Here is a 27,837-nt window from a genome sequence, read left to right as displayed (position 1 = left end):
GTCTAAACATTACTGTCACTCATCAACGGTAGCTGTCACAGTTGATAGGCGACAAGTACAATCCTCCGTATGCTAGACTGGAGCATAACAACACAGTCCGACCTTCACGGCCTTCGAAGGCGTGGCCTTTGCATTGGGACACAGCCTCCTTTTCCATTCATCTGGCAACACATAACAACGTGATTGGCTTCCCAAGTCATCACTCCAGATGGACGCCACAGAAGGGAATTCCCATCAAAGACACAAACAACAAAAGCAAGTAACGTCTCCGAACTGGTGCATTGATATAAAATTTCAATAGCCCCACCTAAGAAAAGATAGAAGGGTTAAATTTATGATTTATGGCTCATTCAGGTTAGGTCTTATAAATTGCATTGCTAATAACTTGGGATTTCATCATTTCACTCTGTTAAAATTCATTCTTTCCTCACTTTTTTGCAACTCGTTTGAATGTGTATGTGCGAGTGTTTATATGTTAGATATTATTTTATGTGTTAGAATAGTCAAAGTCTTGTTTGTATTTAAAGAGAAGTGTCTTGTGTTATGTGCTTACGAATTTAATGTCTTAAACTGCTGATCTTGTTACCATACCAATAAATAGTGTTTTCACTATAGCTTGGGTATTAATATCTACTGCAGAGTTGATAGTTACATCCTGTTCAATTGTGCGTGTAATAATTTCACCATTGTCACAGTACCTGTACTTTGGACATTTGGAAACAAAGCTTGCGTATTTCCCATTGTAATCATGTTGTAATCAGTTCTGCTGAAATCAAGTGGTGCTCAATGCAGTGCCAAATGTGTGGAGCTTGACACAGTTAGGTTTAGGGGTAAAGTTAAGGTCTGGCTAAACCTTCAAACTCCACCTATTAGGTCCAAATAGGGGAAACTAGATGTCAAGATCTCATGTTGGAATTCCCAGTGTAAAGATACTTGTCTATTTAATGTAATCAACCCAGCCAGTCACAATGAAAGCAAACTGCTTTTGAAATCTGAATGTTTGATGATGCATATGTACAGTTCTGACCCAAAAACAGAGTTTGAATAGAATCTAGTGGAGGCAGGGGAGGGGTAGCTTTGAACCAAGCAATGAAAGCATCCTAATGTACTTCCTAATGTGAACCTGCTGGCCTGTCTCTGCCGGTCAGAAACTGATGTAGTTTATAGCTCTCCAGTTGGATACTATTGACTTCCGAGAGTAATGTAGAATATGAGGTCATTTTAATGTGGATATGGAAAGAATGTTCATAACAATGATGATTTGAGTGAAAGATTTGTTTATTTCATCATGCCATATGCAATGCCATATGCAATTTGGCTAGATTACTGGAAATAAAAAAATACTGAAAGAAATATAATGGCTGCTGGAAATTCAGCTTTTTCATCACAAGAATCAATACATTTTAAGATGTATTACAATAGAAAACAGTTATTTTAAATGGTAATACTAATAATATTTCAGATTACAGTTTTTACTGTATTTTTAATCAAATACATGCAGCCATGTTGAGCATAACACATTTTTCAAAAATATTAACAAATCTTAATTATTCCAAACTTTTGACCTGTGTATTTTACTGATCATAAACTGCAATAAAGAGGAGTAATCAAGTGAAGTTAATATACTGGGTCTATTTAATAAATGTTAGAGTTTAACAGCTCAGAAACCGCTGTTCTTCAGTAACCCTTGCTTCGGAACCACTGGGCTCTGGCAACAACATCATTGGAGTAATCAAGGTGTGACGTTTTCACATCAATATTCTCATATTGAGCAGTGACTCTACTCACACCTTTGTTGTAGGCTGCTATTCCACCTGGAACAAACATTATACTATAACTGAGACATGAAACACTAACTTAACCAGAAGTTAGAGAATAGATAGATGAATAGATGACATTCTATTTACATTTTTTTTGTAAGTTTTATAATAAAGGTTTTCAGTTAATGCATCAAAATAAATACATTTATCAATCAATTAATTCATCAATATTCATCTATGAAAAGCTATCAAATCATAATATTTTGCACTTCTTTGGTGATATATGTCTGATGTATGTAGTTTCTAAAACAAGTTGCATCTGTGGTTTCTCTGAGTTGAATTTTTTACCTTTAACATGCTCACACATAAACATACATTTAGCACTTTACAGGAGATTCAATATGTAACCCATTCAAGACTGGATGGTACAATTAGCTATCTGCATTTATTCGTCTTTTTGTAATGCTGTTTATCTTTATTTATCTCTTGAGTAAATATAGCCTACCTTTAAAGCATTGCTCTGGAGTCCACTGGGAAAACTTTGCTTTAATATCTTTAATGAAGCCAATGAGAATCTCAGTAGCTTGCATGATATGCTGCTCACTGTCCCATTCACCTGCTGGAGTGTGGTGGCGTTTGTCAACCTGGAAGAAGAAAAAAGGTAATTGGTTGCATGGGTGATTAGTAAACTTTAGTTTAAACACTTATGTTCAGACTATGTTTATACTAAACCTTTAGTTTGAACCTTGTTTTATGTAAACTCTTACATGAACCTCATAAAGTCTATCTGTGAATTATTTTCAAATAGATTAGATCTAAACCTGCACGAGGCCAAAGCCATTGCCTGTAGAATCCAATCCATTCTTCAGTAAATTTGTGCCGATGGTTTACACCCAAACAGATTCGGAGTGGATCTTCTGTCGGATAACATCTCCAAAATGTTAAATACCGTTAGATGACTGTGTCTATTCCTCGTTTAGTGAGATCAAATAATAAATCTACTGCAGGATCTAGGAAAAATCTAATTGTTATTAAAACAGAAAATGTTGCTATAAGTAAACAAAAACAATTTCTAAAGCTAGGTCTTCTAAACATTAGATCACTCACACCTAAGGCAGTTATTGTAAATGAAATAGTCACAGATAATAGCTTCGATGTACTTTGCCTTACTGAAACCTGGCTTAAACCAAATTATTATTTCGGTCTAAATGAGTCTACTCCATCTGGATACTCCTATAAGCATGAGCCCCGTCTGATTGGTCGTGGCGGCGGTGTTGCAACAATCTATAGAGATATTCTCAATGTTACTCAGAAAACAGGTTATAAGTTTATTTCATTTGAAGTACTTTTACTAAATGTTACGCTCTTAGATGTTAGAAAAAAATCCCTATTATCTCTAGCCTTGGCTACCGTATATAGACCGCCTGGGCCTTACGCTGATTTCCTAAAAGAGTTTGCAGATTTTCTCTCAGATCTATTGGTCAATGTCGATAAAGCATTAATTGTTGGAGATTTTAACATAGTCAAAGTGAAGTTTGTGTGTCTAACGTAGATAATCCAAATGATGCGTTAGGGGCTGCGTTTACAGATTTATTAAATTCCTTTGGGGTCAAGCAAAACGTCACCGGACCAACTCATCGTCTTAATCATACACTCGATTTAATTATATCATATGTGTGGCAATTAGAGGTATCACAAGGGCGCACAGCAGCTCTTAAATTTCTAAATTATTACTGATTCCAAAAAGGTAATAACTATGCCACCCAGAACTAACTCTGGGAAAAGCCCAAGGGGCACAGGTTCGAGTTCTCAGAAAATGACCAAGAGGCATGGGTACCTTGTATAAAACTTGTACATCTTTATTAAACAAAAATAATTAAAAATTGTCTCGTTCAATGAATCACACGTAACAGCAAGGAGATTTCACCCAGCAAGCAACACCACCTGCTGCAAAACAAACAAGAAAAGAGAAACAAAAACAAACACCACAACAAAAGAGCTGGGGCTTACCACTAGGGCGGCAGGCTTGACACCGGGCTTCAAGAATGCCCGTAGTAGTAATAATGATGATAATAACCACACACGTGCCCCAAACCACTCACACCCTCCAAAGGATTCACAGCAACTCCATGCCACTCTGGTGAACAGTGAGATAACCACACGGGAAGGGTCAGCCTGCCCTCTCCAGGCCCCAAATAATCAATTACAGCAAACCAAACATCAATTTGGCAAAACAAAATCAATGAGAGCAACACTGACCAATCGCAAACAAGCCCTACTGTTTGCAACAAATCAAGGAAAACAAAACCAAAACCATAAGAAAAATAACGTTACTGATTAAAATAAAGGAATAAACAAAACAAAATAACAGGACAAATTATTAAATACCAAGCCGGCGTTACCAAATATAAAGCAAAATAAATGAAGCCAAAACAAACACAATAAATACAAAACAAATGAATATAAGAAAACACAATAAAGGCAAAACAAGCGTTACCGAATGCAATGCAAACTTAACGGATGCAAAGCATGCATTTAACAAAAGCAAAGCGAATGTTAAAGACAGAAGTAAATAAAGAAAGAAATGAGAACACAAAAGAATAGAAAACAAAATGATTAAGCAAAATTAATAAATACAACCCAAATCATTAAACAAAACAGAATTAAAGCAAAACAGCAGTGTTGAAGGTGCAAGCCATGCTGAAATCAAGTTGTTGCAGGATGCAAACTGGAAGCCAAACAGGCCCACTCACAGAATGGTTTCAACTCCTAAAACACATAAAAGAATTATAACCCAATTTACCTTTATGAGGGCCAAAGGGAAATAGAAGGTTATACATACCAAATCGTGCAAAACGCATCATCTATCCGGCAGCCACCACTCTATTCAATCACATGCCGACGGCAGAATTCACCCACAAAGGCATCACATGCAGTTCGCACATACAGCGGAGCGCAACGGCAAAGCAACGGTTGTTGATCATCTATGGGTGCAACAAGCACTCAACCGAACGCCAGCCCAACCGAAATTACTGTTAGCAAACAACAAACATGTAAAAAGGACTTTTAGCATCTACCACACGGAAAACCACGGAGAAAACACTCATACATACTCCTCGTGCAGGACAACGAGACGCTGGAAGTGAGATCGCCAGGTATGACGCAATACCCGTTTTACCGTACCGCTCGCCTTATATACACGCTCCCTCGCAAATATTACCCGAGGGGGGGGCATGGTCAAAAAGGACCACAGCAATAATTTGCGTTTCACCACATATGGAACCGATCCAACCGATATAGATATCATTCCACAAAGTGATGATGTCACTGACCATTATATGGTAACTTGCATATTACGTACTGCTGTAATATGTCATGCGGCGCCGCGTTATCGACCAGGCAGAACAATCCTTCCATCCACCATAGATAATTTCTCAAATTGCTTATCTAATCTGTCTCAGCTGCTGCCTGAACCCAAACAAACAGACGAATTAGAAGAACTAACTAGCACTATGAGCACCATTCTCTCTGGAACACTGGATATTGTTGCACCCAGTAGATTAAAAAAGGTCAGAGAGAAAATTAAAGCACCATGGTACAACAATACTACGCGTGTTCTAAAGAGAGAAACCCGTAATTTAGAGCGTAAATGGAAACAAACTAATTTAGAGGTCTTTAGAATCGCGTGGAAAGACAGTATGTCACGTTATAAAAAGGCCCTAAAAGCGGCCAGGGCTGAGCAAATTATAGACCCATTTCAAATCTTCCATTTATGTCTAAAATATTAGAAAAAGTTGTGTCCGCTCAACTGGGCTCTTTCTTGCAAGAAAATGACATCTATGAAAAGTTTCAGTCTGGATTCAGGCCGCACCATAGCACTGAAACTGTGCTTGTTAAAGTCACAAATGATTTACTTTTAGCTTCTGACCAAGGCTGTATCTCAATATTAGTTTTACTTGATCTTAGTGCTGTGTTCGATACTATAGATCACACAATACTCTTAGATCGACTACAAAATTATACTGGTGTTCAAGGACAAGCATTAAGCTGGTTCAGATCATACCTATCTGACCGCTACCATTTTGTCTATTTAAATGGAGAAAAATCGATCATAACTTCAGTAAACCATGGAGTGCCGCAGGGATCTGTGTTAGGCCCTCTGCTATTCTCAATATATATGCTGCCACTTGGAAATATTATAAGGAAACATGGAATTAGTTTCCATTGTTATGCTGATGACACTCAATTATATATTTCATCACGGCCGGATGAAAACGCTAAATTATCCAAACTGACAGAGTGTGTTAAAGATATAAAAGATTGGATGACACGTAATTTTCTTTTATTAAATCCAGACAAGACAGAGGTACTACTTATCGGTTCAAAAAACCACCCACAAAACCTCTCACAATACAACTTTAACATAGTAGGATGCCCTGTTACTTTATCCTCTACAGTAAAAGACCTGGGTGTTATACTAGACTGCAACCTCTCTTTTGAAAATCATATTTCATATGTTACAAGAACAGCCTTTTTCCACCTTAGAAACATTGCTAAGCTACGTAATATGCTATCTGTTTCTGATGCAGAAAAGTTAGTTCATGCATTCATGACCTCGAGACTAGATTACTGTAATGCTTTATTAGCAGGTTGTCCTGCATCCTCAATAAACAAGCTACAGTTAGTCCAAAATGCAGCCGCTATAGAGTTCTTACTAGATCAAGAAAATATGATCATATAACACCGATTTTATCATCACTACATTGGTTACCTATAAAGTTCTGTATTAATTACAAGGTACTGCTATTGACTTATAAAGCCCTAAACGGCTTAGCTCCAGTTTATTTAACGGATCTTCTATCACCTTATAATCCATCGCGCTCTTTAAGATCACTAAATTCTAGGCTTTTGGTCATACCTAGGATATAACCTAGGTTTTTTCCACTAGAACCAAACCCTGTTGTGTTATTTTGATTTAATACTGTGAAGCTGCTTTGATACAATCTGTATTGTGAAAAGCGCTATACAAATATACTTGACTTGACTTGACTTTATGGTTAATTTATCCTGTTTTGCTGTCTTCTCTGATGCACCGGTGGTGTCTATCTTCATGACGTCTCCATAAATGCATGCTAGAAACAACATGGAAAATATGTCCTGAAGTTCTTTCAATCATTAAGTAACTATGCACACAATACATTTATGCACACAATCACAAAAAGTTCCTCATAATTCAGACAATATCAGATAAAAACATGCAGTACCTGATATTTTATAACTTACCCATGACTTAGAAATGAAAGCTTTAGCATAAGTTCTATCAGGAAGACTCAATCAGCGCGTCATATATTATCTCACTTCTAATCAATCATGTGCTAACACTCGCAGTATAAAAGATTGGTACTTACATTTGTCTGAGTTCGCAGATGCTGACGCTGCCAATTACCTCCATCCTCCCCAACCTCCACCAAGATGGTACCTTCCCCTTCATCCTCCCCACCACCACCAGGATGGTCCCTTCCTTTACCTCCAGGGGGTCCGCTGCGCCCCTGCCTTCATCTTCAGGCAGGATATGCAGCTTCCGCTACCCTCGCATTGCGTGCTAAGGACGGGGCCTGCTGTGTGAGATTGTCATGAGTTTGATGAGTCCTGTCACTAAATCAGACCGCTGCAGGACGTGATTATATACGATCACAGAGGGTGTGGTCTCTCTTTTTTTTCTCAGATGATCTTCCACTGAGGTGTGGAGAAATGTAAGGTTACAACATTTGCTATGTGAAGAGTGCAGTGAATCATAAGCTGGCAGATTTATCAGGTGGAGGCTTCATTCACCTCAAAAAGGTTTAGCTACTTTTGATGAACCAACTTGATGACAAGTGAATCCCTAACTTTACTATTAGGCAGGAGAAGAAAGTGAAGAAAAATAAAAGGTAGTGGTAAAAAGTATTTTTATCTGGAATGGAAATGTTGGCACTCGTACCAGTGTAAAAGCATGCCAAATTTCAACTTCCTTGATCAAATGGTTGTTTGTTTAGTTATGGGCCCCAATACAAATGTATCAAATTTGGCAGCCATCTTGTAGCACTTACAGTTTTTTTCGATTGCTAAACGACAGTGAGCACAACTGGAGTCACATGTGCAAAACTCTAACTACAGTCTGCACAGCAGCAGTTCATGTGGACCAAACTCTAGTTTGTTTTTCATTGCTTGAACACAGTTTTCAAAACTCTACACACTTATCCCATGACTTTAACCACAACCTGCACAACACTGTGGATTTACAGCACTTTGTTCAAATGCTAACACACTGCTGTCAAAACTGTGAACCACACATTCAAAACAGAATAGATTTCAGCCTTGTGCCTTTCAAACACTGCTGATTGCAATTTCAGCTGAAAGGCTAAGCAGGTGTCTTGTTTTAGACTTGTTAGTGAACACACACACACATATATATATAGATATAGATATACTGTATATAGGTAGAGCTCAGAAAGAATACATTTTGGAAATGGAACAAGGAAGACAGGTTTTGATGGGAACTGATGTTGATGAAAACCTGTGGCCTGATGCTAGAGAGAGGCAGGATTAGCCCCTCAATTATTTGTTCGAATTACAGTATGTACTTTTAGTTTCTACCTTTTTTTCCCCTCATTACTGTAATTCCGTAAATTACTACAGACTATTGAAGCAAACTGCTAATTTTCATTTACCTTAAAGAATTGTTATGTTCTAAAAATTTAAATAAATCATGTGAAATAATGTCACTCTTTTCTTTGAAGAAAATATTACTTTGTATGAAGTCACTGAAATTGTTCAAACTGTAAAGATGAAAAGTTTGTATTTTCTGTATTGGTGTTTGATGCTAGTGTTTTTCCTCTCAGTGTGTTCTGAGTGACAGTGTGTGTTATCTCAGTGAGGGTTGTGCATAGTGTTTGGCTGCACTGAGCCTGTTTTGAGCCATGTGTTACAGTAAGAGTTGTGTTGCTTGGAATGAGTTTTGCAGGTGATGTGAACTGTTTAGCTCAGGTGACTGTTGGTAGTGCAGACTGTAGTTTTGCACATGTAGCTCCAGTTATGCTCACTGTCGTTTAGCAATCGAAAAAAACTGTAACATTACCTCTGTAGGCCTCTCTGTGACAGCAGAAACTCTTTATCCCCATCGTCCTGTCAAGATGAGCATTTGGTTGAGTACACTTTATAACACTATTTGTCATAATTTCTGGTGTATTGAGTAGGCGACTTACAACTGCCTGGGGTTCTGTTGGGACAGGAGGCTCCAAAAGACAGATATTACCATCAGAATCTGTTGGGACCAACAAAAAACCCAACCCAAAGTAAAATAAATGGAAATATCTAAAATAGCCTATACAAAAAATAACACATATGTAAACCTCTTTTTTATGAGGCCCTTGGATCTTCGGGAGTGGCTCTGAAGTCCCTCCAGGAATTCCCTCAGCCAAAAATGCTGTTGCACTGCTAGACACTGGATGCTATTTAGTTATTTAATATGTCAAATGTTTGTAAAGTCAGGTAGCCTACACCCATGATATGCTCAAGCCTAACTTGATTGAATTATGTTTTTATATTTCATTTTCAGCTGCTGCCATGTTCTTTTAATGTCTGCAGGATTGCACATGAAAATTAAAATTAGGTTGAATAACATACTGTTCTTCCAGTTTCACCTCTGATATTATAACAGTTGGGTAAGTTACTTGTATTACTAACTACAAATGACATCTTCAACAGTGTAATTAGATTAATATAATAATGACTATCTTTAGAAAGTATTGGTCTACTTATTACTAAATCAACCTCAACCACTTGAACAATACAAGGAGAGACAAGAAACTGCACTTTTAATGCTTTCAATTAAACAATATACAGTTGCATGAATTATTCTTGAATTGACCAAAGTGTGTAGAGGGAGAAGGTTACATTAAAAATATACCTTTTAAAAATGTATGTTAAATATACAGAATTGTTCTAGTCTAATGCAATTGCATCAGATTTTACTTTAAATTACAGATGAATTAAGAGTAATCCCTTTAATTAAATTACAGTATTAATGTTCTAATACTGTAAAATTACAGTAATAATGTTTGTACTGGTGAGAAATATGAAGACCTCTTTTTGGCTGGCGCTGTTGCCATGGTGACTCATAATATCTGCGCTCCACTGATAATGGCTTTTTATAGTTGTGGTGCACGCGCTTAACTCAGAGTCAGTCAACTCAGAGTTGACTGAACTAACTCATTTCAGCTGTTCTGAAACCAAAAACTCAGAGTTTCCCATCTCAGGGTAAGTCAACTCAGAGTTCAAGTTTCAACTCAGAGTTGGTTGAACCTCCTTATTGAAACGGGCCCCTGGACTCCATGAAGGACTCCCAGAATCCATTCTTCCTGGCTGTTGGTTTCTATAAGCCTCATATTCCTTTCAGAATCCCACAGGTGTGTGTTTGTTTTTAGAGAAGCATATGACATACTGTATGAGCAGCTGTTAAATCTGGGAAATATTGCATTTTTATAGGAGTACCTAAAGCATTAACTCTGGTTAAGCCCAGTGGTGGAATGCAACTGAGTACATTTACTCAATTTACTTAATAACAAATTTGAGGTACTTGGATTTAATTGGTGTTTTTTCATTTTACACATTTTTATACAATATTGCATCTCACAGGAAAATATTGTACTACTAAACTACAATTGTCTGGCAGCTCTAGTTACACAATGTTCCATACAGTTCCTATACATTGAAAGCCATGTATCACAAAATTGACTGATTTCAAAATGTTTCTGATAAACTGAGGGGTTAAGTTGTCATTATAGGGATGAGGAAAATCACATTTCCAACACATGTACAACAGGAAACAACTAAATTATGACACATAAGTGTTTCAGATGCTGAAAGATTAATTTATGTGTGCATGAAACACTGCTACTTTTGTAATGCATTACCAAGTGGATGTCCTGCAGGCTCAATAAATAAGATAGTTCAGAGCTAGAGCTAGCCACTAGAGAACTTACTAGAAACAGAAAAACTGATCACATCAGGACCATTTTATTGTCCATACATTGGCTGTCTGTCAGCTAATTTTAGAGTTCTATTAATTACTCAGCAAGTACTGAATGGTCTTATTACCTTATTGCCTCATTACCTACAATCCATTGTGTTAATCACAAAATATCATGATCTTACAAATAGAATATTCTAAATAAAGACAAGGAGGTCATTCTCCCATTTGTCTTTAAAATTATGGAATAGTCTTCCAAGCATTCCAAATTCAGACACACTCTCTCAGTCCAGACTAAAGACAGTCCAGATATTTGTCTTTAGTCTGGACTGAGAGAGTGTTTCTGATTTTGGAATGCTCGGAAGACTAATCCATAATTTTTCAGGGCCTACCTGCCGGATCTAGCTCTTCCAAATGCCTCCACCTCATCGCTATTTGCTTCTGAGTACTGAGAATTAAATAATTAATAAAATATGACTTACCACACAGTGCATGGCAACCAGTGGACTTTCAATTCGGCTTTCCCCTACACACACAAACACGAATAATGCTTATTTGAACTGTTTAAGCAATCACTGAATAGGGCATAACATATTGTTTTATTATCTTTGAAAGGTCAGAATCAGTCATTTAGACAAGAAAGCAGCCTAACAGACCACATTTTACCTCATTTATCCATTCCCCAGTTATTCGATCAAAAAGGAAAACCTTCTGCCTTGTAATGAATGAGACCAAATCAGACACACTTATTTGGTACATGTACCATAAAAACTTTCCAACTTCTCTGGGATCTGCGTCCCATCCTCCAAACAGGACAAGACGGTCTTCAGTTACCCTGACAACGATCAGATAAGGTTTTATGGGTGTTAAAGAATGTGGCCAAATGCAAGAGAGAGACCATGAAAAGACAGAAACAATCTGCAAAACAGACTCTCCTGCATTCATTTATTGATGAATTGACTAACATGAAATTAACATGCATTCCAGAACATTTTGAGAATGATTTACTGTTGTGTGTTTTGTCTTTTAATAATTCTGTTGATACTATGATCTCTTTGATACTATGTAGTTATTACAGGACCAACGGTCAATGTAACCCCACTTATACCATGTTTAGTCTCGTTAAATTGGTACTTCGAAGATCGAAATGATTGTGTACATGATATGCCAATAGCAGGGTATGAACCCTGGTTTTGTGTATAGTACTTATTAAATGAATTAACTGGACTTAACACTCTGGTCTTGTCATATTTCATAGCTATACCTTGGGTATCTCCCTACAACAGACATTCTCTACCAGGACGTGAACTGCAGTGCCCACAGGTGCACCTGTTGAGACAGAATAATTTGTAATTGTAGAGGGAGACTTGAAATATCTGTTTTTTGCTTAATTATTAACACTAAATCATACCAAAATTAGCCTTAAATGCATGGGTTTTAAATTTTTGATAGTTCTGTTAGCATTTGCTATGAGCGTTAGCCTAATTTAGCCATAATGCTAATGTTTTACCACTCTGACACTCTCCCATTCTCCCTTGCGTGGCTGCTTCGCTAGCATCGTCGGATGCCGATCGCGATGCGGGAGTTAAGACCGCAGTTTGAGCCAGCGGCTCGAATTGATATGGCTCTGGCCCTGTGTCCACAGACAATTCACCCTCCTCCACTTCAGGTGAAGGTGGGGGAGAAAAGTCCTCGACTTCAAATGACAGCTCTGTTGCAAAGCTACTTGCATCACTCCAGTCACTCTCCATTTTAGAGTCTGACAGCAGCTGAATTAATCCGTCACTGCGGGTCTCAGGTGCACTCTCCCCTGCTCAGCCCCGCCCTCAGTTCATCCCCTCTATCGCCGCTGGGGTCTGCCCATTTTTCCAGCATTTTTCAAGTGTTGACAGTGGGTGGAGTCAGGCTCTGACCAGGGGTTTAGTCAAGGGAGTAATCTATCGGCCGGAAACTGAAGCTTCCCCGGGGGCCGCCATTGATTAGCAGACCATCACCTGCTGTTAGCACTCCCATTCATTTTGGCGTCACTTTGACAGCGAATAACTTTACATCTGAGGCGTTTTAAGACTCCATTTGTCCATTATTTATTTCTAAAGAAACACGAAAATGTATAAAAGGCTCCATTACCTGTATCTTACGTTATGGCCTCGTAGAAGCAGTTTTTGTAAAAAATAGGCTAACGATTGCGTCGTAACCACGCGACTCTCTGTCGCACAGTAGAGAAATTACCGTATAGACAGGAGGAGAAGCTCGCGGGCATGGAGGCAAAATGACAAAATAATTAATCAGAATACTTAGCAAAAGTTGCTCCTGCTCCTAGCTCATGGACAGCTCCTACTCACACTCTCCGTCTCTGCAAGTTTCGGAAGGGAATGATTCAGATTTCTCTTGGCACAGCTACTAGAAGACAGACAGGTTGCTCACGTCACATCTACGTCGTCAAGCTCAGTTTGAGTCTGCGCAGTACGCTCAGCCATCAGGAAGTGAGTGCTTCTAATTGACTTCACTTTTCTATTTCTTTTACTGTCTGTGGGTTTGTAGATAGTGGTACTGTTGCACTGTTTTGACCCTAAAGTGTTACCGTACCAGGAGTAAATCTCGCGAGAGGGGCGGGTAAAAAAGAACGGGAATGTGTGTGCAGCAGGAACTGAATGACTCTGTTATTGTGGACGTTAATAAAGAAGAATCAAACTTTCATTCTTATCATTTATTGATCAAACAACAGGGTTTAGTTACCCTTTAAAGTTTATTTACCCCTTCACTATTTTTCTGTCACTGTCTTCGGGACAGTTAAAACAAAAATGCAATTTCAGTATTTATTTACTCACCTTGATGTTGTAAAGCCTTATTGCCTTATTTACAGTTTTTTACGATTGCTATGACAGATTTTTCAATACATTTAACAATTTTCCAAAACTCTTAACACAGTTAGCACTACATCCGTCTGTGTAAGCTATACTATTAACACATTTCTTGTTGCTTTAACACAAAATGCATACAATTAACACAATTTTAAAATGCTTGAACTTCTTTTACACACAAGCTCAAACAAGACCAAAACAATGGATTTTTACAGCCAAATTTACCAATGTTTGAACACTGTATGTGTGAGGAAATAATAGGAGGATGCAAGATGCAAGTAAAACTCAGTTTATTGTTGGTGGTAAGATGTAAACACACAGGTCGGGGACAAACACTCAGGTGGCTGTTGAAGCAGGGACGAGATGGCGATCCGGTGGTGGTGCAGTGGTAAGCGTGCTCGAGTGAAACCCAGGAACCGTGGAACATCCAGACGACACGAGGAACTGACGAAATCCAGACGACACGAAGAACTGACGAAATCCAGACGAGGAACCTTGTAGACGAGGCACGAACACAGGACACACACCGGGAAACAACCACAACGATCTGACAACATGAGAGTGAAGTTACTGGGCATATAAAGGAACCTGGGATTGATGACAGCTGGTGACACTAATTAACACAACGAGTAACCACACCCACACAATACACTCACGCAGACACATCAGTGAGAGACAGCCGATTCATGAACCGTGACAGTACCCCCCTCCCTAGGAACGCCTCCTGGCGTTCCCAGACAACCTTACCTGTCGATTGTAATCATCGATAAGGGAGTGATCCAGAATGTCTCTAGCAGGTACCCAACTTCTCTCCTCCGGACCGTAACCCTCCCAGTCCACCAAGTACTGAAATCCGCGTCCCCTCCGTCTCGAGTCCAGAATACGGTGTACCAAATACGTAGGTTCCCCATCTACGAGTCGCGGCGGGGGGGGGAACCGGGGCAGGCGGATTAAAGTGAGAATAAAACACGGGCTTGACTTTAGACACATGGAAGGCGGGGTGAATTCTCCTGTACGCAGGAGGGAGTTTGAGTCGGACTGTCACCGGACTAATAATCTTGGTGACAGGAAACGGGCCAATGAATTTGGGAGCTAACTTGTTAGACACGGAGCGGAGCGGAATATTCTTGGTAGAAAGCCACACTTTTTGACCCACGACGTAGACGGGAGGCTTTGACCGGTGGCGATCGGCCTTGGCCTTCATGCGCCCCCCCGCTTGGAGTAGAGTCTCACGGGCTCCAGTCCAAGTACGGCGGCACCTCTGGACGAATGCGTGAGCGGAGGGGACCGCGACCTCGGATTCCAGACTCGGAAAAATTGGTGGCTGGTAACCTAAACTACACTTAAATGGCGAAAGGCCCGTGGATGACACTGGTAATGAATTGTGGGCGTACTCCACCATAGAAAGCTGTTGGCTCCAGGACGACGGATTCTTGGCAACCAAACATCGCAACATTCTCTCGAGGTCCTGGTTGGCTCGTTCAGACTGACCATTGCTCTGTGGATGATAGCCCGAGGACAGACTGACCGTGGCCCCCAGTAACTTACAAAATTCTCGCCAAAATTTGGATACGAATTGGGAACCTCTGTCAGAGACCACGTCCATCGGGAGGCCATGTAACCGAAAGACGTGATCTATGACTGTGACCGCTGTCTCCTTGGCTGAAGGTAATTTGGGCAAGGGGATGAAATGTGCCGCCTTCGAGAACCGGTCCACTACGGTTAAAACAACCGTCATGCCTTTGGAGGGCGGGAGGGCGGTGACAAAATCTAGAGCGATATGGGACCAGGGTCTCGAAGGGACAGGCAGCGGTCGAAGTAACCCGTCTGGGGGTTGGTTAGACGTCTTACCAGTGGCACAGACTGAGCAAGCCAAAACAAAATCGTGAATGTCGCGAGCCATTAATGGCCACCAGAATCGTTGCTTAACTAGAAAACTCGTGCGAGTCACTCCTGGATGACACGCCACGTTGGAGCAATGACCCCATCGAATAACGTCGGACCGTAACCCCTCCGGAACAAACAAACGACTCGGTGGGCAACCAGGCGGAGGCGTTACCCCTTCTAGGGCTGTCTTGACCCTCGATTCGACCTCCCATACCAGAGTGGAGATGACAACCTTCTCAGGTAAAATACACTCGGGAGTCACCGGGCGTTCGGATGGATCAAAAATACGAGATAAAGAGTCGGGTTTGATGTTCTTGGAACCCGGGCGGTACGAGAGAACAAAATCAAAACGTCCGAAAAAAAGAGCCCACCGAGCTTGCCTGGAGTTGAGTCTTTTAGCAGATCTGATGTATTCAAGATTCTTGTGATCGGTCCAAACGATAAAGGGTACCCCCGAACCCTCTAACCAATGACGCCACTCCTCCAACGCTAACTTGACCGCCAACAACTCTCTGTTACCAATGTCATAATTACGTTCGGCAGGCGATAGTCGATGAGAAAAAAACGCGCAGGGATGCATCTTGTCGTCTGAGGAAGCGCGTTGTGAAAGCACTGCTCCTACTCCCACCTCTGACGCGTCGACCTCCACCACGAACTGACGTGTGGGATCAGGGGTGACAAGAATTGGAGCCGAAACGAAGCGACTCTTGAGGTTGGTGAACACTGCCTCGGCAGTGTTCGACCACCTGAACGTCGTTCGGGGGGAGGTCAAGGCAGTCAGAGGTGCGACTAGTTGGCTGAAATTGCGAATGAAACGCCGGTAAAAATTGGCGAACCCCAGAAACCGCTGTAGGGCCTTACGGGAATCTGGACTTGGCCAATCAACCACAGCCTTAACCTTGTCAGGATCCATGCGCACTCCCTCAGAAGAGATGATGTACCCTAGGAAGGGAACAGACTGTGCATGAAACGCGCATTTCTCCGCCTTGACAAAAAGCCCATTCTCTAACAGTCTCTGGAGCACTCGTCTGACGTGTTGAACGTGTTCCTGGAGAGACGAAGAAAAAATCAATATGTCATCCAGGTAAACATATATGAACTGATCTACCATGTCTCTCAACACGTCATTGACGAGTGCCTGGAAAATCGCTGGGCTGTTGGAAAGCCCGAAAGGCATAACCAAATATTCAAAGTGCCCCCTGGGGGTATTAAAAGCGGTTTTCCATTCATCCCCCTTCCTGATGCGAACCAAATGATATGCATTGCGTAAGTCCAGTTTCGTGAAAATGGATGCTCCCTGCAACCTCTCGAAAGCTGAAGACATCAACGGCAAAGGATAAGAATTCTTTACCGTGATGTTGTTCAGCTCTCGGTAATCAATGCAAGGTCGCAGAGAACCATCCTTCTTCCCAACGAAAAAGAACCCCGCCCCCGCAGGAGAAGAGGAAGGCTGGATGAATCCAGAGGCTAGAGAATCAGAAATATATTTCTCCATGGCCTCCCTCTCGGGAACAGAAAGAGAGTAAAGTTTGCCCTTAGGCGGAGATTTACCTGGCAGTAGATCTATCGCACAGTCATAGGAACGATGCGGAGGGAGAGAAGCAGCACGAGACTTACTGAACACTTCCTTCAGGTCGAGGTACTCCGCGGGCACGTTAGACAAATCCGCTGCCTCACCCTGAAACACAGAACCAGACACAGAGGGACAGGCAGACACTAAACAGGACTCATGACAGTGGTTACTCCATGTGGAAACAGTATTAGTGCACCAGTCGACACGGGGGTTGTGTCTTGAAAGCCACGGGTGTCCCAAAACCACTGGTGCAAGTGGTGAGTCCATGAGTAAAAATGAGATGAGTTCTGTGTGATTGCCAGAAGTGATGAGGGTGATGTTTTCAGTAGAATGCGTAATCCGGGGAAGTTCCTGTCCATTGAGTGCGTTGACGATAATCTGGTGCGGGAGGGGAGTGACGGGAATCTGAAGTTTAAGTGCAAGTTTGGAGTCCATGAAATTACCCTCCGCTCCCGAATCCAGTAGTGCATTGGTGCAGTGCGTCGACGTTCGCCATCTCAGTCTTACCGGGAGGAGGGTCGATGATGGTGATGAGGTCTTTTCGGCGGAGATCCCACCCGATAGTAGCCTCATACTTACTACCGGGCTTGCTTCTTTTGCCGGGCAGGAGTGGATGAAATGGCCCGCCCGGCCACAGTATAGGCAGAGTCCTTGGGATCTCCGCCTTTCCCTCTCCTCCCGGGAAAGCCGAGCTCTCCCCACCTGCATGGGCTCGTGGTCGAATGCGGGGCTGACCGCGCTCACACCACCGGGCTGGTGGTCCCCCGAGTCGGGCTGTGGACGGCTGGGATGCGTCAATCTGGTCACACGATTCAGTCGAGCGTCCACTCTCAGAGCAAGATCCACCAGTCCGTTCAATGACTCAGGTAAGTCCAAAGTATATATCTCCTTTTGAACGCGGTCAGCCAGCCCATGCAGGAACATATCCCACTGCGCCTCCTCGTTCCAACGGCACTCTGCGGCCAGGGTGCGGAACTGAATGGAATAGTCCGCCACCGAGCCTTCCCCCTGTCGCAGTTCGGCGAGTAATCTGGCCGCCTCCTTACCCGCCACTGCACGGTCGAACACTCTCCTCATCTCCTCGGAGAGTGCCTGGAACGAGGTGCAGCAGTTGTTTCCGTTCTCCCACACCGCCGTTCCCCAAAGCGCTGCTTTCCCTGACAGCAGGGTCAATACAAATGCCACCTTTGCATGTTCACTCTGGAAAGTGCGTGGCTGCAAGGCAAAATGCATGGAACATCTCGTGAGGAATGCTCTGCAATATTCAGGCTCACCGGAATACCCCTCAGGTGTAGGTAGGCGTGGCTCCGGTCCTTCCGCTGCTGCGGGCGCTGGTGGTGGGGGAACGGGCGGTGTGGGGGGCGCAGTGGGAATCCGTAGCTGTTGTACCTGTTGGGAGAGCTCGGACACCTGCTTCATGAGTGCTTGTACCGCACGACCTGTGCCCGAGACGTTCTCCTCTTGTTGGTCCATACGTGTGATGCAGTGAGCGATGAAATCGTTGAGTTGAGTTGTGCTTGCTGCGTCCATGATTGGTCAGATCGTTCTGTGAGGAAATAATAGGAGGATGCAAGATGCAAGTAAAACTCAGTTTATTGTTGGTGGTAAGATGTAAACACACAGGTCGGGGACAAACACTCAGGTGGCTGTTGAAGCAGGGACGAGATGGCGATCCGGTGGTGGTGCAGTGGTAAGCGTGCTCGAGTGAAACCCAGGAACCGTGGAACATCCAGACGACACGAGGAACTGACGAAATCCAGACGACACGAAGAACTGACGAAATCCAGACGAGGAACCTTGTAGACGAGGCACGAACACAGGACACACACCGGGAAACAACCACAACGATCTGACAACATGAGAGTGAAGTTACTGGGCATATAAAGGAACCTGGGATTGATGACAGCTGGTGACACTAATTAACACAACGAGTAACCACACCCACACAATACACTCACGCAGACACATCAGTGAGAGACAGCCGATTCATGAACCGTGACAGTATGTCAGAACAGATAACACCATGTTCTAAACCTAACCTTACAGGCTAAAGTCAAGGTGAACAGCTGCTTATATTGTGAATTGAAACACAAATATATCCCCTGTATTTTATTCTATTCTTACTGAGAAACAGCTGATTGAATTATGCAAATAATTAGAAGATGACTCTTTTTTTTATTTCTTTTTTTATTCTTCTGGTGATTTTTCTGTTCGTATATTTTGTATTTTCACATTATTCCATTGCTAGTGAGAAACAGCTGATTGAAGTTATGCAAATATGGGACAATGTGGCATTCCACCATTCCCGTCTAGTCACAGCCTGGTTTGACGCCCATCAGAGGATGATGTCCATTTTCCTTGCCCCTTACTTCCCTTTCCTCAACCCCATTGAAGAGTATTCTCAGCATGGAGATGAAAGGTTTTTGACCATAGTCCACAGGACCAAATGTCCCTCCTGTATGCAAAAGATGCTGCATACAAGACATCACAGCTGAACACTGCCAGGATACAGAAAGGCAAGCCAAAAGATTCTTCCCAAGATGCCTTGCCAGGGAAGATATCAGGTGTGATGTGGATGAGAACGTGGACAAATGCAGAAGACCGGGCAGATTAGAAGATGGCTTTTTCTGTTTGTATATTTTGTATTTTCACATACAGTAATACTGTAAATGGCAGCTGTATGCATATTTTTGTTATCTTGCAGAAATGTCCTGTTGCAAATAAAGTCGTTACTGCAGCAATTCTGTCTCTGTCTTCTTTTTTTCATAAACCATACATTCTATAAAGCTACTCTAAGAAGGGTCATTCATTTTGTTGTATTGAATTTCTGCTGCTGCTGCAAAAAAAAAACAACAACAACAAAATGCATGCATTTACATTACAAACAAAACAAAAATGTAGAGAGACTTCAAAAAAAAAACTGCAGTGCGAAACACAATCTATGATCAATACAATATACTGTCTGTTGTATAAGGGCAGACCTGACACATATAAAATAATGCAGTTTCTGTAATTCCATCTGATGTTAGTGTTTTTTTTTTTTTTTTGTCATTGTGTTATGATTGACTAAATGTTCCTGTTGGAAGAGAACATGTGTTAGTGTTTTGAATAATTATTTGATTTTGAAACATGTTTGCAGTGTTTTGTTAGACATAGTGTATTGTGTTAGTGTATTATTGTATTTTGAAAATTAGTTTTGGAGTTTAGTTTACAATGTGTGATTTTGAGCATGAAATTAACCGTTTTGCCAATTGTGTGTTTTAGGTGTGTTGGTGCGTTAAGAGTTTAGGAAACTTGTTAAATGTATTGAAAAAACTGTCATAGCGATTGTAAAAAACTGTAAAAAAAAAAAAAAAAAAAAACCCTGCTGCGCTTTCATGCAGTTTATTTATTACTTTTTAAAGAGGATTCAAATATCATAAAATAATTCCATACGGTCCGTGTACTTTTTGATCATTTCATTTCCTGTTTGTAATGAAATAACGAGAAATGAAAACCAGCTCGTTTATTCGTTTTTTAGTTTAGTTTAAAAAACGAAAAATGAGATTCTGGCTCGATTTTTCATTTTTCGTTCGTGGTTTACAAATCGGTTTATTGGTTCAATATATCATTTGCACAGGTGGGCGGCACTGAAACGCCCCTTTCATCTGATTGGTCAAACTGCTCTGCCTTCAGTACAAGCTTTTCTTTCTGTCAGGCAGAATAGGAGTCAGTACGAGTCACTGACAAATGCACTTTAATAAAATAATGTCTGAAACCACCACTCACTGTTAACTACGCATAAGATTTGAAGCAGAAATATGTTGCTAATCACGTAATCATGTTTGACCAGTTTTGCCCTGCATGCTGTGGTAGATTTTTCCTAAAACTAACTATCTGGGGTGTCTCCAAATGGACACCCAACTCTGTACCTGGGTCTCGTCTCCTGGCGACATTCCCACTTGGGTACCTGATACCTGAGTCTCGTCTCCTGGCGACGTCCTCACTTGTAGATTTTTCCCTAAACTCAGTATTAACTTGTTCCCCTAAACTAACTTACTTCCTAAACTAGCTTCCTAAACTAGCTTCCTAAACTAGCTTCCTGCGCAGGAATAAATCGACAAACAGACCTGCAAATGTCCTTTAAATGCTTTAATAATGGCCAGGAGATCTTCCTGAGCAGTTCTCAGGGAATCTCTCCCAAGAAGCAAGGCCGGAGGATCTCAGACAAATTCCATTGAGAATCCCCCCGAAAAATACATATACAACAGTTTTTATAGTATAGAGGTATGTCATAAATGTCAGGCTGCATTACATAATTTCCCCACTATTTGATTGGTTCTTCATATGCAAACCCCTCTGTTACTAGGTAAAGCAAACTCTGATCTTGTGATTACTTATCACAATGTTTTAATGATGACTTAATTTGTTCTAACAGACTGTCTAGTTTCACTTCCCAAAACTATGTTATTTTTACCCATAGACACATACACTCAAAGTCACAAGTTTTTCCCCAAAGAGTTTTGACACATTAAAAGCATATGAATGTTGTTCCTGCAAGAAAAACAAATGTTAGTTGATTAATTAAAGTTGATTAATTAAAATTCATTCACAACGCTTTATAAACAAAGTCCAGTTGGTCCAAAATGCAGTAGCTAGAGTTCTCACTAGAACCAGAAAGTATGACCGTATTAGCCCCGTTCTGTCAACACTGCACTGGCTCCGTATTAAACATTGCATACTTTTTAAAATATTGCTGACTACTTACAAAGCACTAAATGATTTAGCTCCGCAGTCCTTGAGCGAGCGCTTAACGCATTATAGTCCTTCACATCTATTGCAATCTCAAAATTCTGGCCAGTTAATAATACTTAGAATATCAAAATTGACTGCAGGCGGTAGATCCTTTTCCTATTTAGCACCAAAACTTTGGAACAGTCTTCCAAACGTTGTCCGGGAAGCAGACACACTCTGTCAGTTTAAATCTAGACTAAAAACGCATCTCTTTTACCTGGCATTCATATAGAACATTATACATTTCTATTATTCAAATCAGTTAATTGATTATTAGGCTGCATAGATTAGGTCAGCCGGAACTGGGGACACTTCTTATAACACCCGATGTACTCGTTACATCTTAAGAAGAATGAAATATACGCTAATGTTAGTCTTTCTGTTTATTCCGAGGTTTGCTGAAGTCAGCCGGATCCGGGCCGTATCCAGATCAGATGGTGGACCTGCGCCTGGACCCATCAACGACGCATCCCTGAGGTGCCAGCCTCATCAGCCCTTTCAATCAACGAGATATATTCTGTCACACAGTGTTGAACTCTGATTTAGACCACTATCCAGTTGCTGTTCCCTTTCAGCTCATGAGTTTCGACATCCTTCCTTGGCCCACATCTAAGCTTGTAAATCGCGGTAGCAACAGGTCTAACACAGGGCTTGTGTTCTTGCAGTATTTGTCTTCATGTTCTATTTATATACTACCACCCGTGACACTTACTAATTGAACCAAAAGTTAAACAATTTTCCGGTCACTTACTGAGATACACATAATACACATAAGTAAATATTTTATTACAGACGTTCCTCACACTTTTTAAAATGGCAAAGGTTTCTTTATTAAAGAAAATTCTTTATTACATTCTATAATAACTTTTCCTTTATGCAAATAAAATTAATGTGGTAGTTTTAATGCAGTATTTTTTTATGTTAAAAAAGTACATTTTCAGTTCCTTAACAGCAGAGCAACAAACAAGCTTTATTCAGATTGTGTAACATGAGTCTTTGCTGTAGAATCTGAAGTTCAGCTGGACTCACTGAAACAATAAGTAGAAGAGCAGAGGAAACACGAGCAAGAGGAAGCTTCCCTTATACACTCCATCTAATCAAAACAGGAAGGAAATTAGTATTATTAACACTCCATTACTAAAACTTACAATAATAATAATAAATATAGCTGCAAGCAGCAATACGGGGCCAAGCCCTGCAAGGCAGAGCAAGCAACAGCCGCTGTAGCGCAATGCGGAGCCAGAAGAGCAAAACATCAGAAATTTAATGTACATCAAGCACAGTAAGCACATCAATTACAGCAGCACAGCTAGCATTTAAGCACCAACAGCAGTGCAGAGCCGGAAGGAATTTAAATTATTATTTTATACACAATTTCAAAGTCGCCCCACACTGGTCTCGAACCCACGACCACAATGGTTCGGGATTCATGACGCATGGTTGAACCACTTGCGCCACCCAGAGGACATGTTTTACAAAGCTGCAGAGGAGAGGCTTCAGTGTGTGAATGAGCACACAAAATCATGTTAACGAGATTAGCATGCTAAGCTAACTTAATGCTAATATAGCTTATGATGTGGTACATCCAATGCTGGCAAAATAGATATCCTCAGATTCGACATGACGCAAGGAATCGATAGACACCAATTTTATGATTTTGTGACAAACTGTTCACAAGTTACAGCCTCTGAACCAATTATGGGTTGACCTCATTAAGTTTGCGACATCATAACTTTTTTTTTCCAGTATAGCAAAAAAATCGGGGACAGTACTTTTATGCGGCTCAGTCCGAAGATCATTTGAGTACATGTTTGGACAAAATTAGACCAATTTTGAAGGAGGAGTAGCGAAAAAACTGTTTTACATTCACTCCAATATGGCGGCCAGTCACATTGTTGATAAATAACATATGAGATATCGTTGAAATCGGCATAAGCCAAGGAATATATTGACATAAAGAAATCAAATTTCAAGCAATGTTAGCAAAAGTTATAAGCGTTTTTTCAAAAAACAATGATATCTCTGGAACACTAGGTGGCGCTGTGATCAAATTTCTCAGGTACCTTCGGGCCATGCTAATGATGATCCATACCAAATTTGGTGAAGAAATTTCAAATAGTTTAAAAGATATTGCAAATTATGACATCATTCAAAATGGCGGACACGTGGTACATCCCATCATGGCAAAATCGATATCCACGGATTTGTCATGACCCAAGGAATCGATAGACACCAAGTTTATAATTTTCTGACAAACTGTTCATAAGTTATTGGCCAAAATATGCATTTTCCATATCTCATGACCCGTAGGTGGCGCTGTTCCCAACTTTGGCATGGAACCTCAGATCATGCTTCCGATGAAGTGTACCAATTTTCGTTTCGATTGATCAAAGTTTGGCCGAGCTATAGCTTCTGAACCAATTTTGGGTCGACCTCGTTAAGTTTGCGACGTCATAACTTTTGATCAGAGAAGAATAAAAAAAATCGGGGACAGTACTTTTATGCGGCTCAGTCCGAAGATCATTTGAGTACATGTTTGGACAAAATTAGACCAATTTTGAAGGAGGAGTAGCAAAAAAACTGCATACTGTACTTTTCAAAATGGCCACTACTGTAATGGGCGGAGTCTTAATGTAAGATATTGGTTCTAATCAGCATGATGAGATGAATCAGGTGTACTAAGTTTCATTTTTCTAGATCAAAGGGTTCAAAAGTTATAACCATTTCAATGTTGAATTTTTGAACTGCTGGTGGCGCTATAGAGTTGGACCTAGAGACTCAAAAATTGCTACAATTACTTTTCATTACCATCACTACAAGTGTGCCAAATTTCATCATTTTCCTATGTATGGTTCATAGGGCTGCCATAGACTTCAAGAGGAGGAAGAAGAATAATAATAATAATAAATATAGCTGCAAGCAGCAATACGGGGCCAAGCCCTGCAAGGCAGAGCAAGCAACAGCCGCTGTAGCGCAATGCGGAGCCAGAAGAGCAAAACATCAGAAATTTAATGTACATCAAGCACAGTAAGCACATCAATTACAGCAGCACAGCTAGCATTTAAGCACCAACAGCAGTGCAGAGCCGGAAGGAATTTAAATTATTATTTTATACACAATTTCAAAGTCGCCCCACACTGGTCTCGAACCCACGACCACAATGGTTCGGGATTCATGACGCATGGTTGAACCACTTGCGCCACCCAGAGGACATGTTTTACAAAGCTGCAGAGGAGAGGCTTCAGTGTGTGAATGAGCACACAAAATCATGTTAATGAGATTAGCATGCTAAGCTAACTTAATGCTAATATAGCTTATGATGTGGTACATCCAATGCTGGCAAAATAGATATCCTCAGATTCGACATGACGCAAGGAATCGATAGACACCAATTTTATGATTTTGTGACAAACTGTTCACAAGTTACAGCCTCTGAACCAATTATGGGTTGACCTCATTAAGTTTGCGACATCATAACTTTTTTTTTCCAGTATAGCAAAAAAATCGGGGACAGTACTTTTATGCGGCTCAGTCCGAAGATCATTTGAGTACATGTTTGGACAAAATTAGACCAATTTTGAAGGAGGAGTAGCGAAAAAACTGTTTTACATTCACTCCAATATGGCGGCCAGTCACATTGTTGATAAATAACATATGAGATATCGTTGAAATCGGCATAAGCCAAGGAATATATTGACATAAAGAAATCAAATTTCAAGCAATGTTAGCAAAAGTTATAAGCGTTTTTTCAAAAAACAATGATATCTCTGGAACACTAGGTGGCGCTGTGATCAAATTTCTCAGGTACCTTCGGGCCATGCTAATGATGATCCATACCAAATTTGGTGAAGAAATTTCAAATAGTTTAAAAGATATTGCAAATTATGACATCATTCAAAATGGCGGACACGTGGTACATCCCATCATGGCAAAATCGATATCCACGGATTTGTCATGACCCAAGGAATCGATAGACACCAAGTTTATAATTTTCTGACAAACTGTTCATAAGTTATTGGCCAAAATATGCATTTTCCATATCTCATGACCCGTAGGTGGCGCTGTTCCCAACTTTGGCATGGAACCTCAGATCATGCTTCCGATGAAGTGTACCAATTTTCGTTTCGATTGATCAAAGTTTGGCCGAGCTATAGCTTCTGAACCAATTTTGGGTCGACCTCGTTAAGTTTGCGACATCATAACTTTTTTTTTTCCAATATAGCAAAAAAATCGGGGACAGTACTTTTATGCGGCTCAGTCCGAAGATCATTTGAGTACATGTTTGGACAAAATTAGACCAATTTTGAAGGAGGAGTAGCAAAAAAACTGCATACTGTACTTTTCAAAATGGCCACTACTGTAATGGGCGGAGTCTTGATGTAAGATATTGGTTCTGATCAGCATGATGAGATAAATCAGGTGTACTAAGTTTCATTTTTCTAGATCAAAGGGTTCAAAAGTTATAACCATTTCAATGTTGGATTTTTGAACTGCTGGTGGCGCTATAGAGTTGGTCCTAGAGACTCAAAAATTGCTACAATTACTTTTCATTACCATCACTACAAGTGTGCCAAATTTCATCATTTTCCTATGTATGGTTCATAGGGCTGCCATAGACTTCAAGAGGAGGAAGAAGAATAATAATAATAATAATAAATATAGCTGCAAGCAGCAATACGGGGCCAAGCCCTGCAAGGCAGAGCAAGCAACAGCCGCTGTAGCGCAATGCGGAGCCAGAAGAGCAAAACATCAGAAATTTAATGTACATCAAGCACAGTAAGCACATCAATTACAGCAGCACAGCTAGCATTTAAGCACCAACAGCAGTGCAGAGCCGGAAGGAATTTAAATTATTATTTTATACACAATTTCAAAGTCGCCCCACACTGGTCTCGAACCCACGACCACAATGGTTCGGGATTCATGACGCATGGTTGAACCACTTGCGCCACCCAGAGGACATGTTTTACAAAGCTGCAGAGGAGAGGCTTCAGTGTGTGAATGAGCACACAAAATCATGTTAACGAGATTAGCATGCTAAGCTAACTTAATGCTAATATAGCTTATGATGTGGTACATCCAATGCTGGCAAAATAGATATCCTCAGATTCGACATGACGCAAGGAATCGATAGACACCAATTTTATGATTTTGTGACAAACTGTTCACAAGTTACAGCCTCTGAACCAATTATGGGTCGACCTCATTAAGTTTGCGACATCATAACTTTTTTTTTCCAGTATAGCAAAAAAATCGGGGACAGTACTTTTATGCGGCTCAGTCCGAAGATCATTTGAGTACATGTTTGGACAAAATTAGACCAATTTTGAAGGAGGAGTAGCGAAAAAACTGTTTTACATTCACTCCAATATGGCGGCCAGTCACATTGTTGATAAATAACATATGAGATATCGTTGAAATCGGCATAAGCCAAGGAATATATTGACATAAAGAAATCAAATTTCAAGCAATGTTAGCAAAAGTTATAAGCGTTTTTTCAAAAAACAATGATATCTCTGGAACACTAGGTGGCGCTGTGATCAAATTTCTCAGGTACCTTCGGGCCATGCTAATGATGATCCATACCAAATTTGGTGAAGAAATTTCAAATAGTTTAAAAGATATTGCAAATTATGACATCATTCAAAATGGCGGACACGTGGTACATCCCATCATGGCAAAATCGATATCCACGGATTTGTCATGACTCAAGGAATCGATAGACACCAAGTTTATAATTTTCTGACAAACTGTTCATAAGTTATTGGCCAAAATATGCATTTTCCATATCTCATGACCCGTAGGTGGCGCTGTTCCCAACTTTGGCATGGAACCTCAGATCATGCTTCCGATGAAGTGTACCAATTTTCGTTTCGATTGATCAAAGTTTGGCCGAGCTATAGCTTCTGAACCAATTTTGGGTCGACCTCGTTAAGTTTGCGACGTCATAACTTTTGATCAGAGAAGAATAAA

General features: G+C 40.7%; 1 protein-coding gene across 2 annotated transcripts in view; it reads right to left on the bottom strand.

The window, feature by feature from the left end:
• Window positions 1–1,262: 1,262 nt before the first annotated feature.
• The window catches only part of LOC307171459 (lysozyme g-like), a 42,434-nt gene continuing 15,859 nt past the window's right edge, over window positions 1,263–27,837 (bottom strand). The window contains exons 4-5 of one of the 2 annotated variants that reach the window (XM_079893072.1): window positions 2,266–2,404; window positions 1,263–1,814 (exon numbers count right to left, since the gene is read on the bottom strand). In XM_079893072.1, coding sequence (XP_079749198.1) covers window positions 1,678–1,814; window positions 2,266–2,404 — 276 coding nt within the window. In that variant the 3' untranslated portion in view covers window positions 1,263–1,677. Of the gene's footprint in view, window positions 1,815–2,265; window positions 2,405–19,292; window positions 22,360–22,893; window positions 22,958–27,837 lie in introns of those variants that run through there. The other variant, XM_079893071.1, reaches the window with a different exon arrangement.

The sequence above is a fragment of the Squalius cephalus genome (genome assembly GCF_949319135.1).
Source record: "Squalius cephalus genome assembly, chromosome: 14".
NCBI lineage: Eukaryota > Metazoa > Chordata > Actinopteri > Cypriniformes > Leuciscidae > Squalius > Squalius cephalus.
Note: the sequence above shows the minus strand (reverse complement) of the source record. Positions and strands in the feature narration are given on the sequence as shown.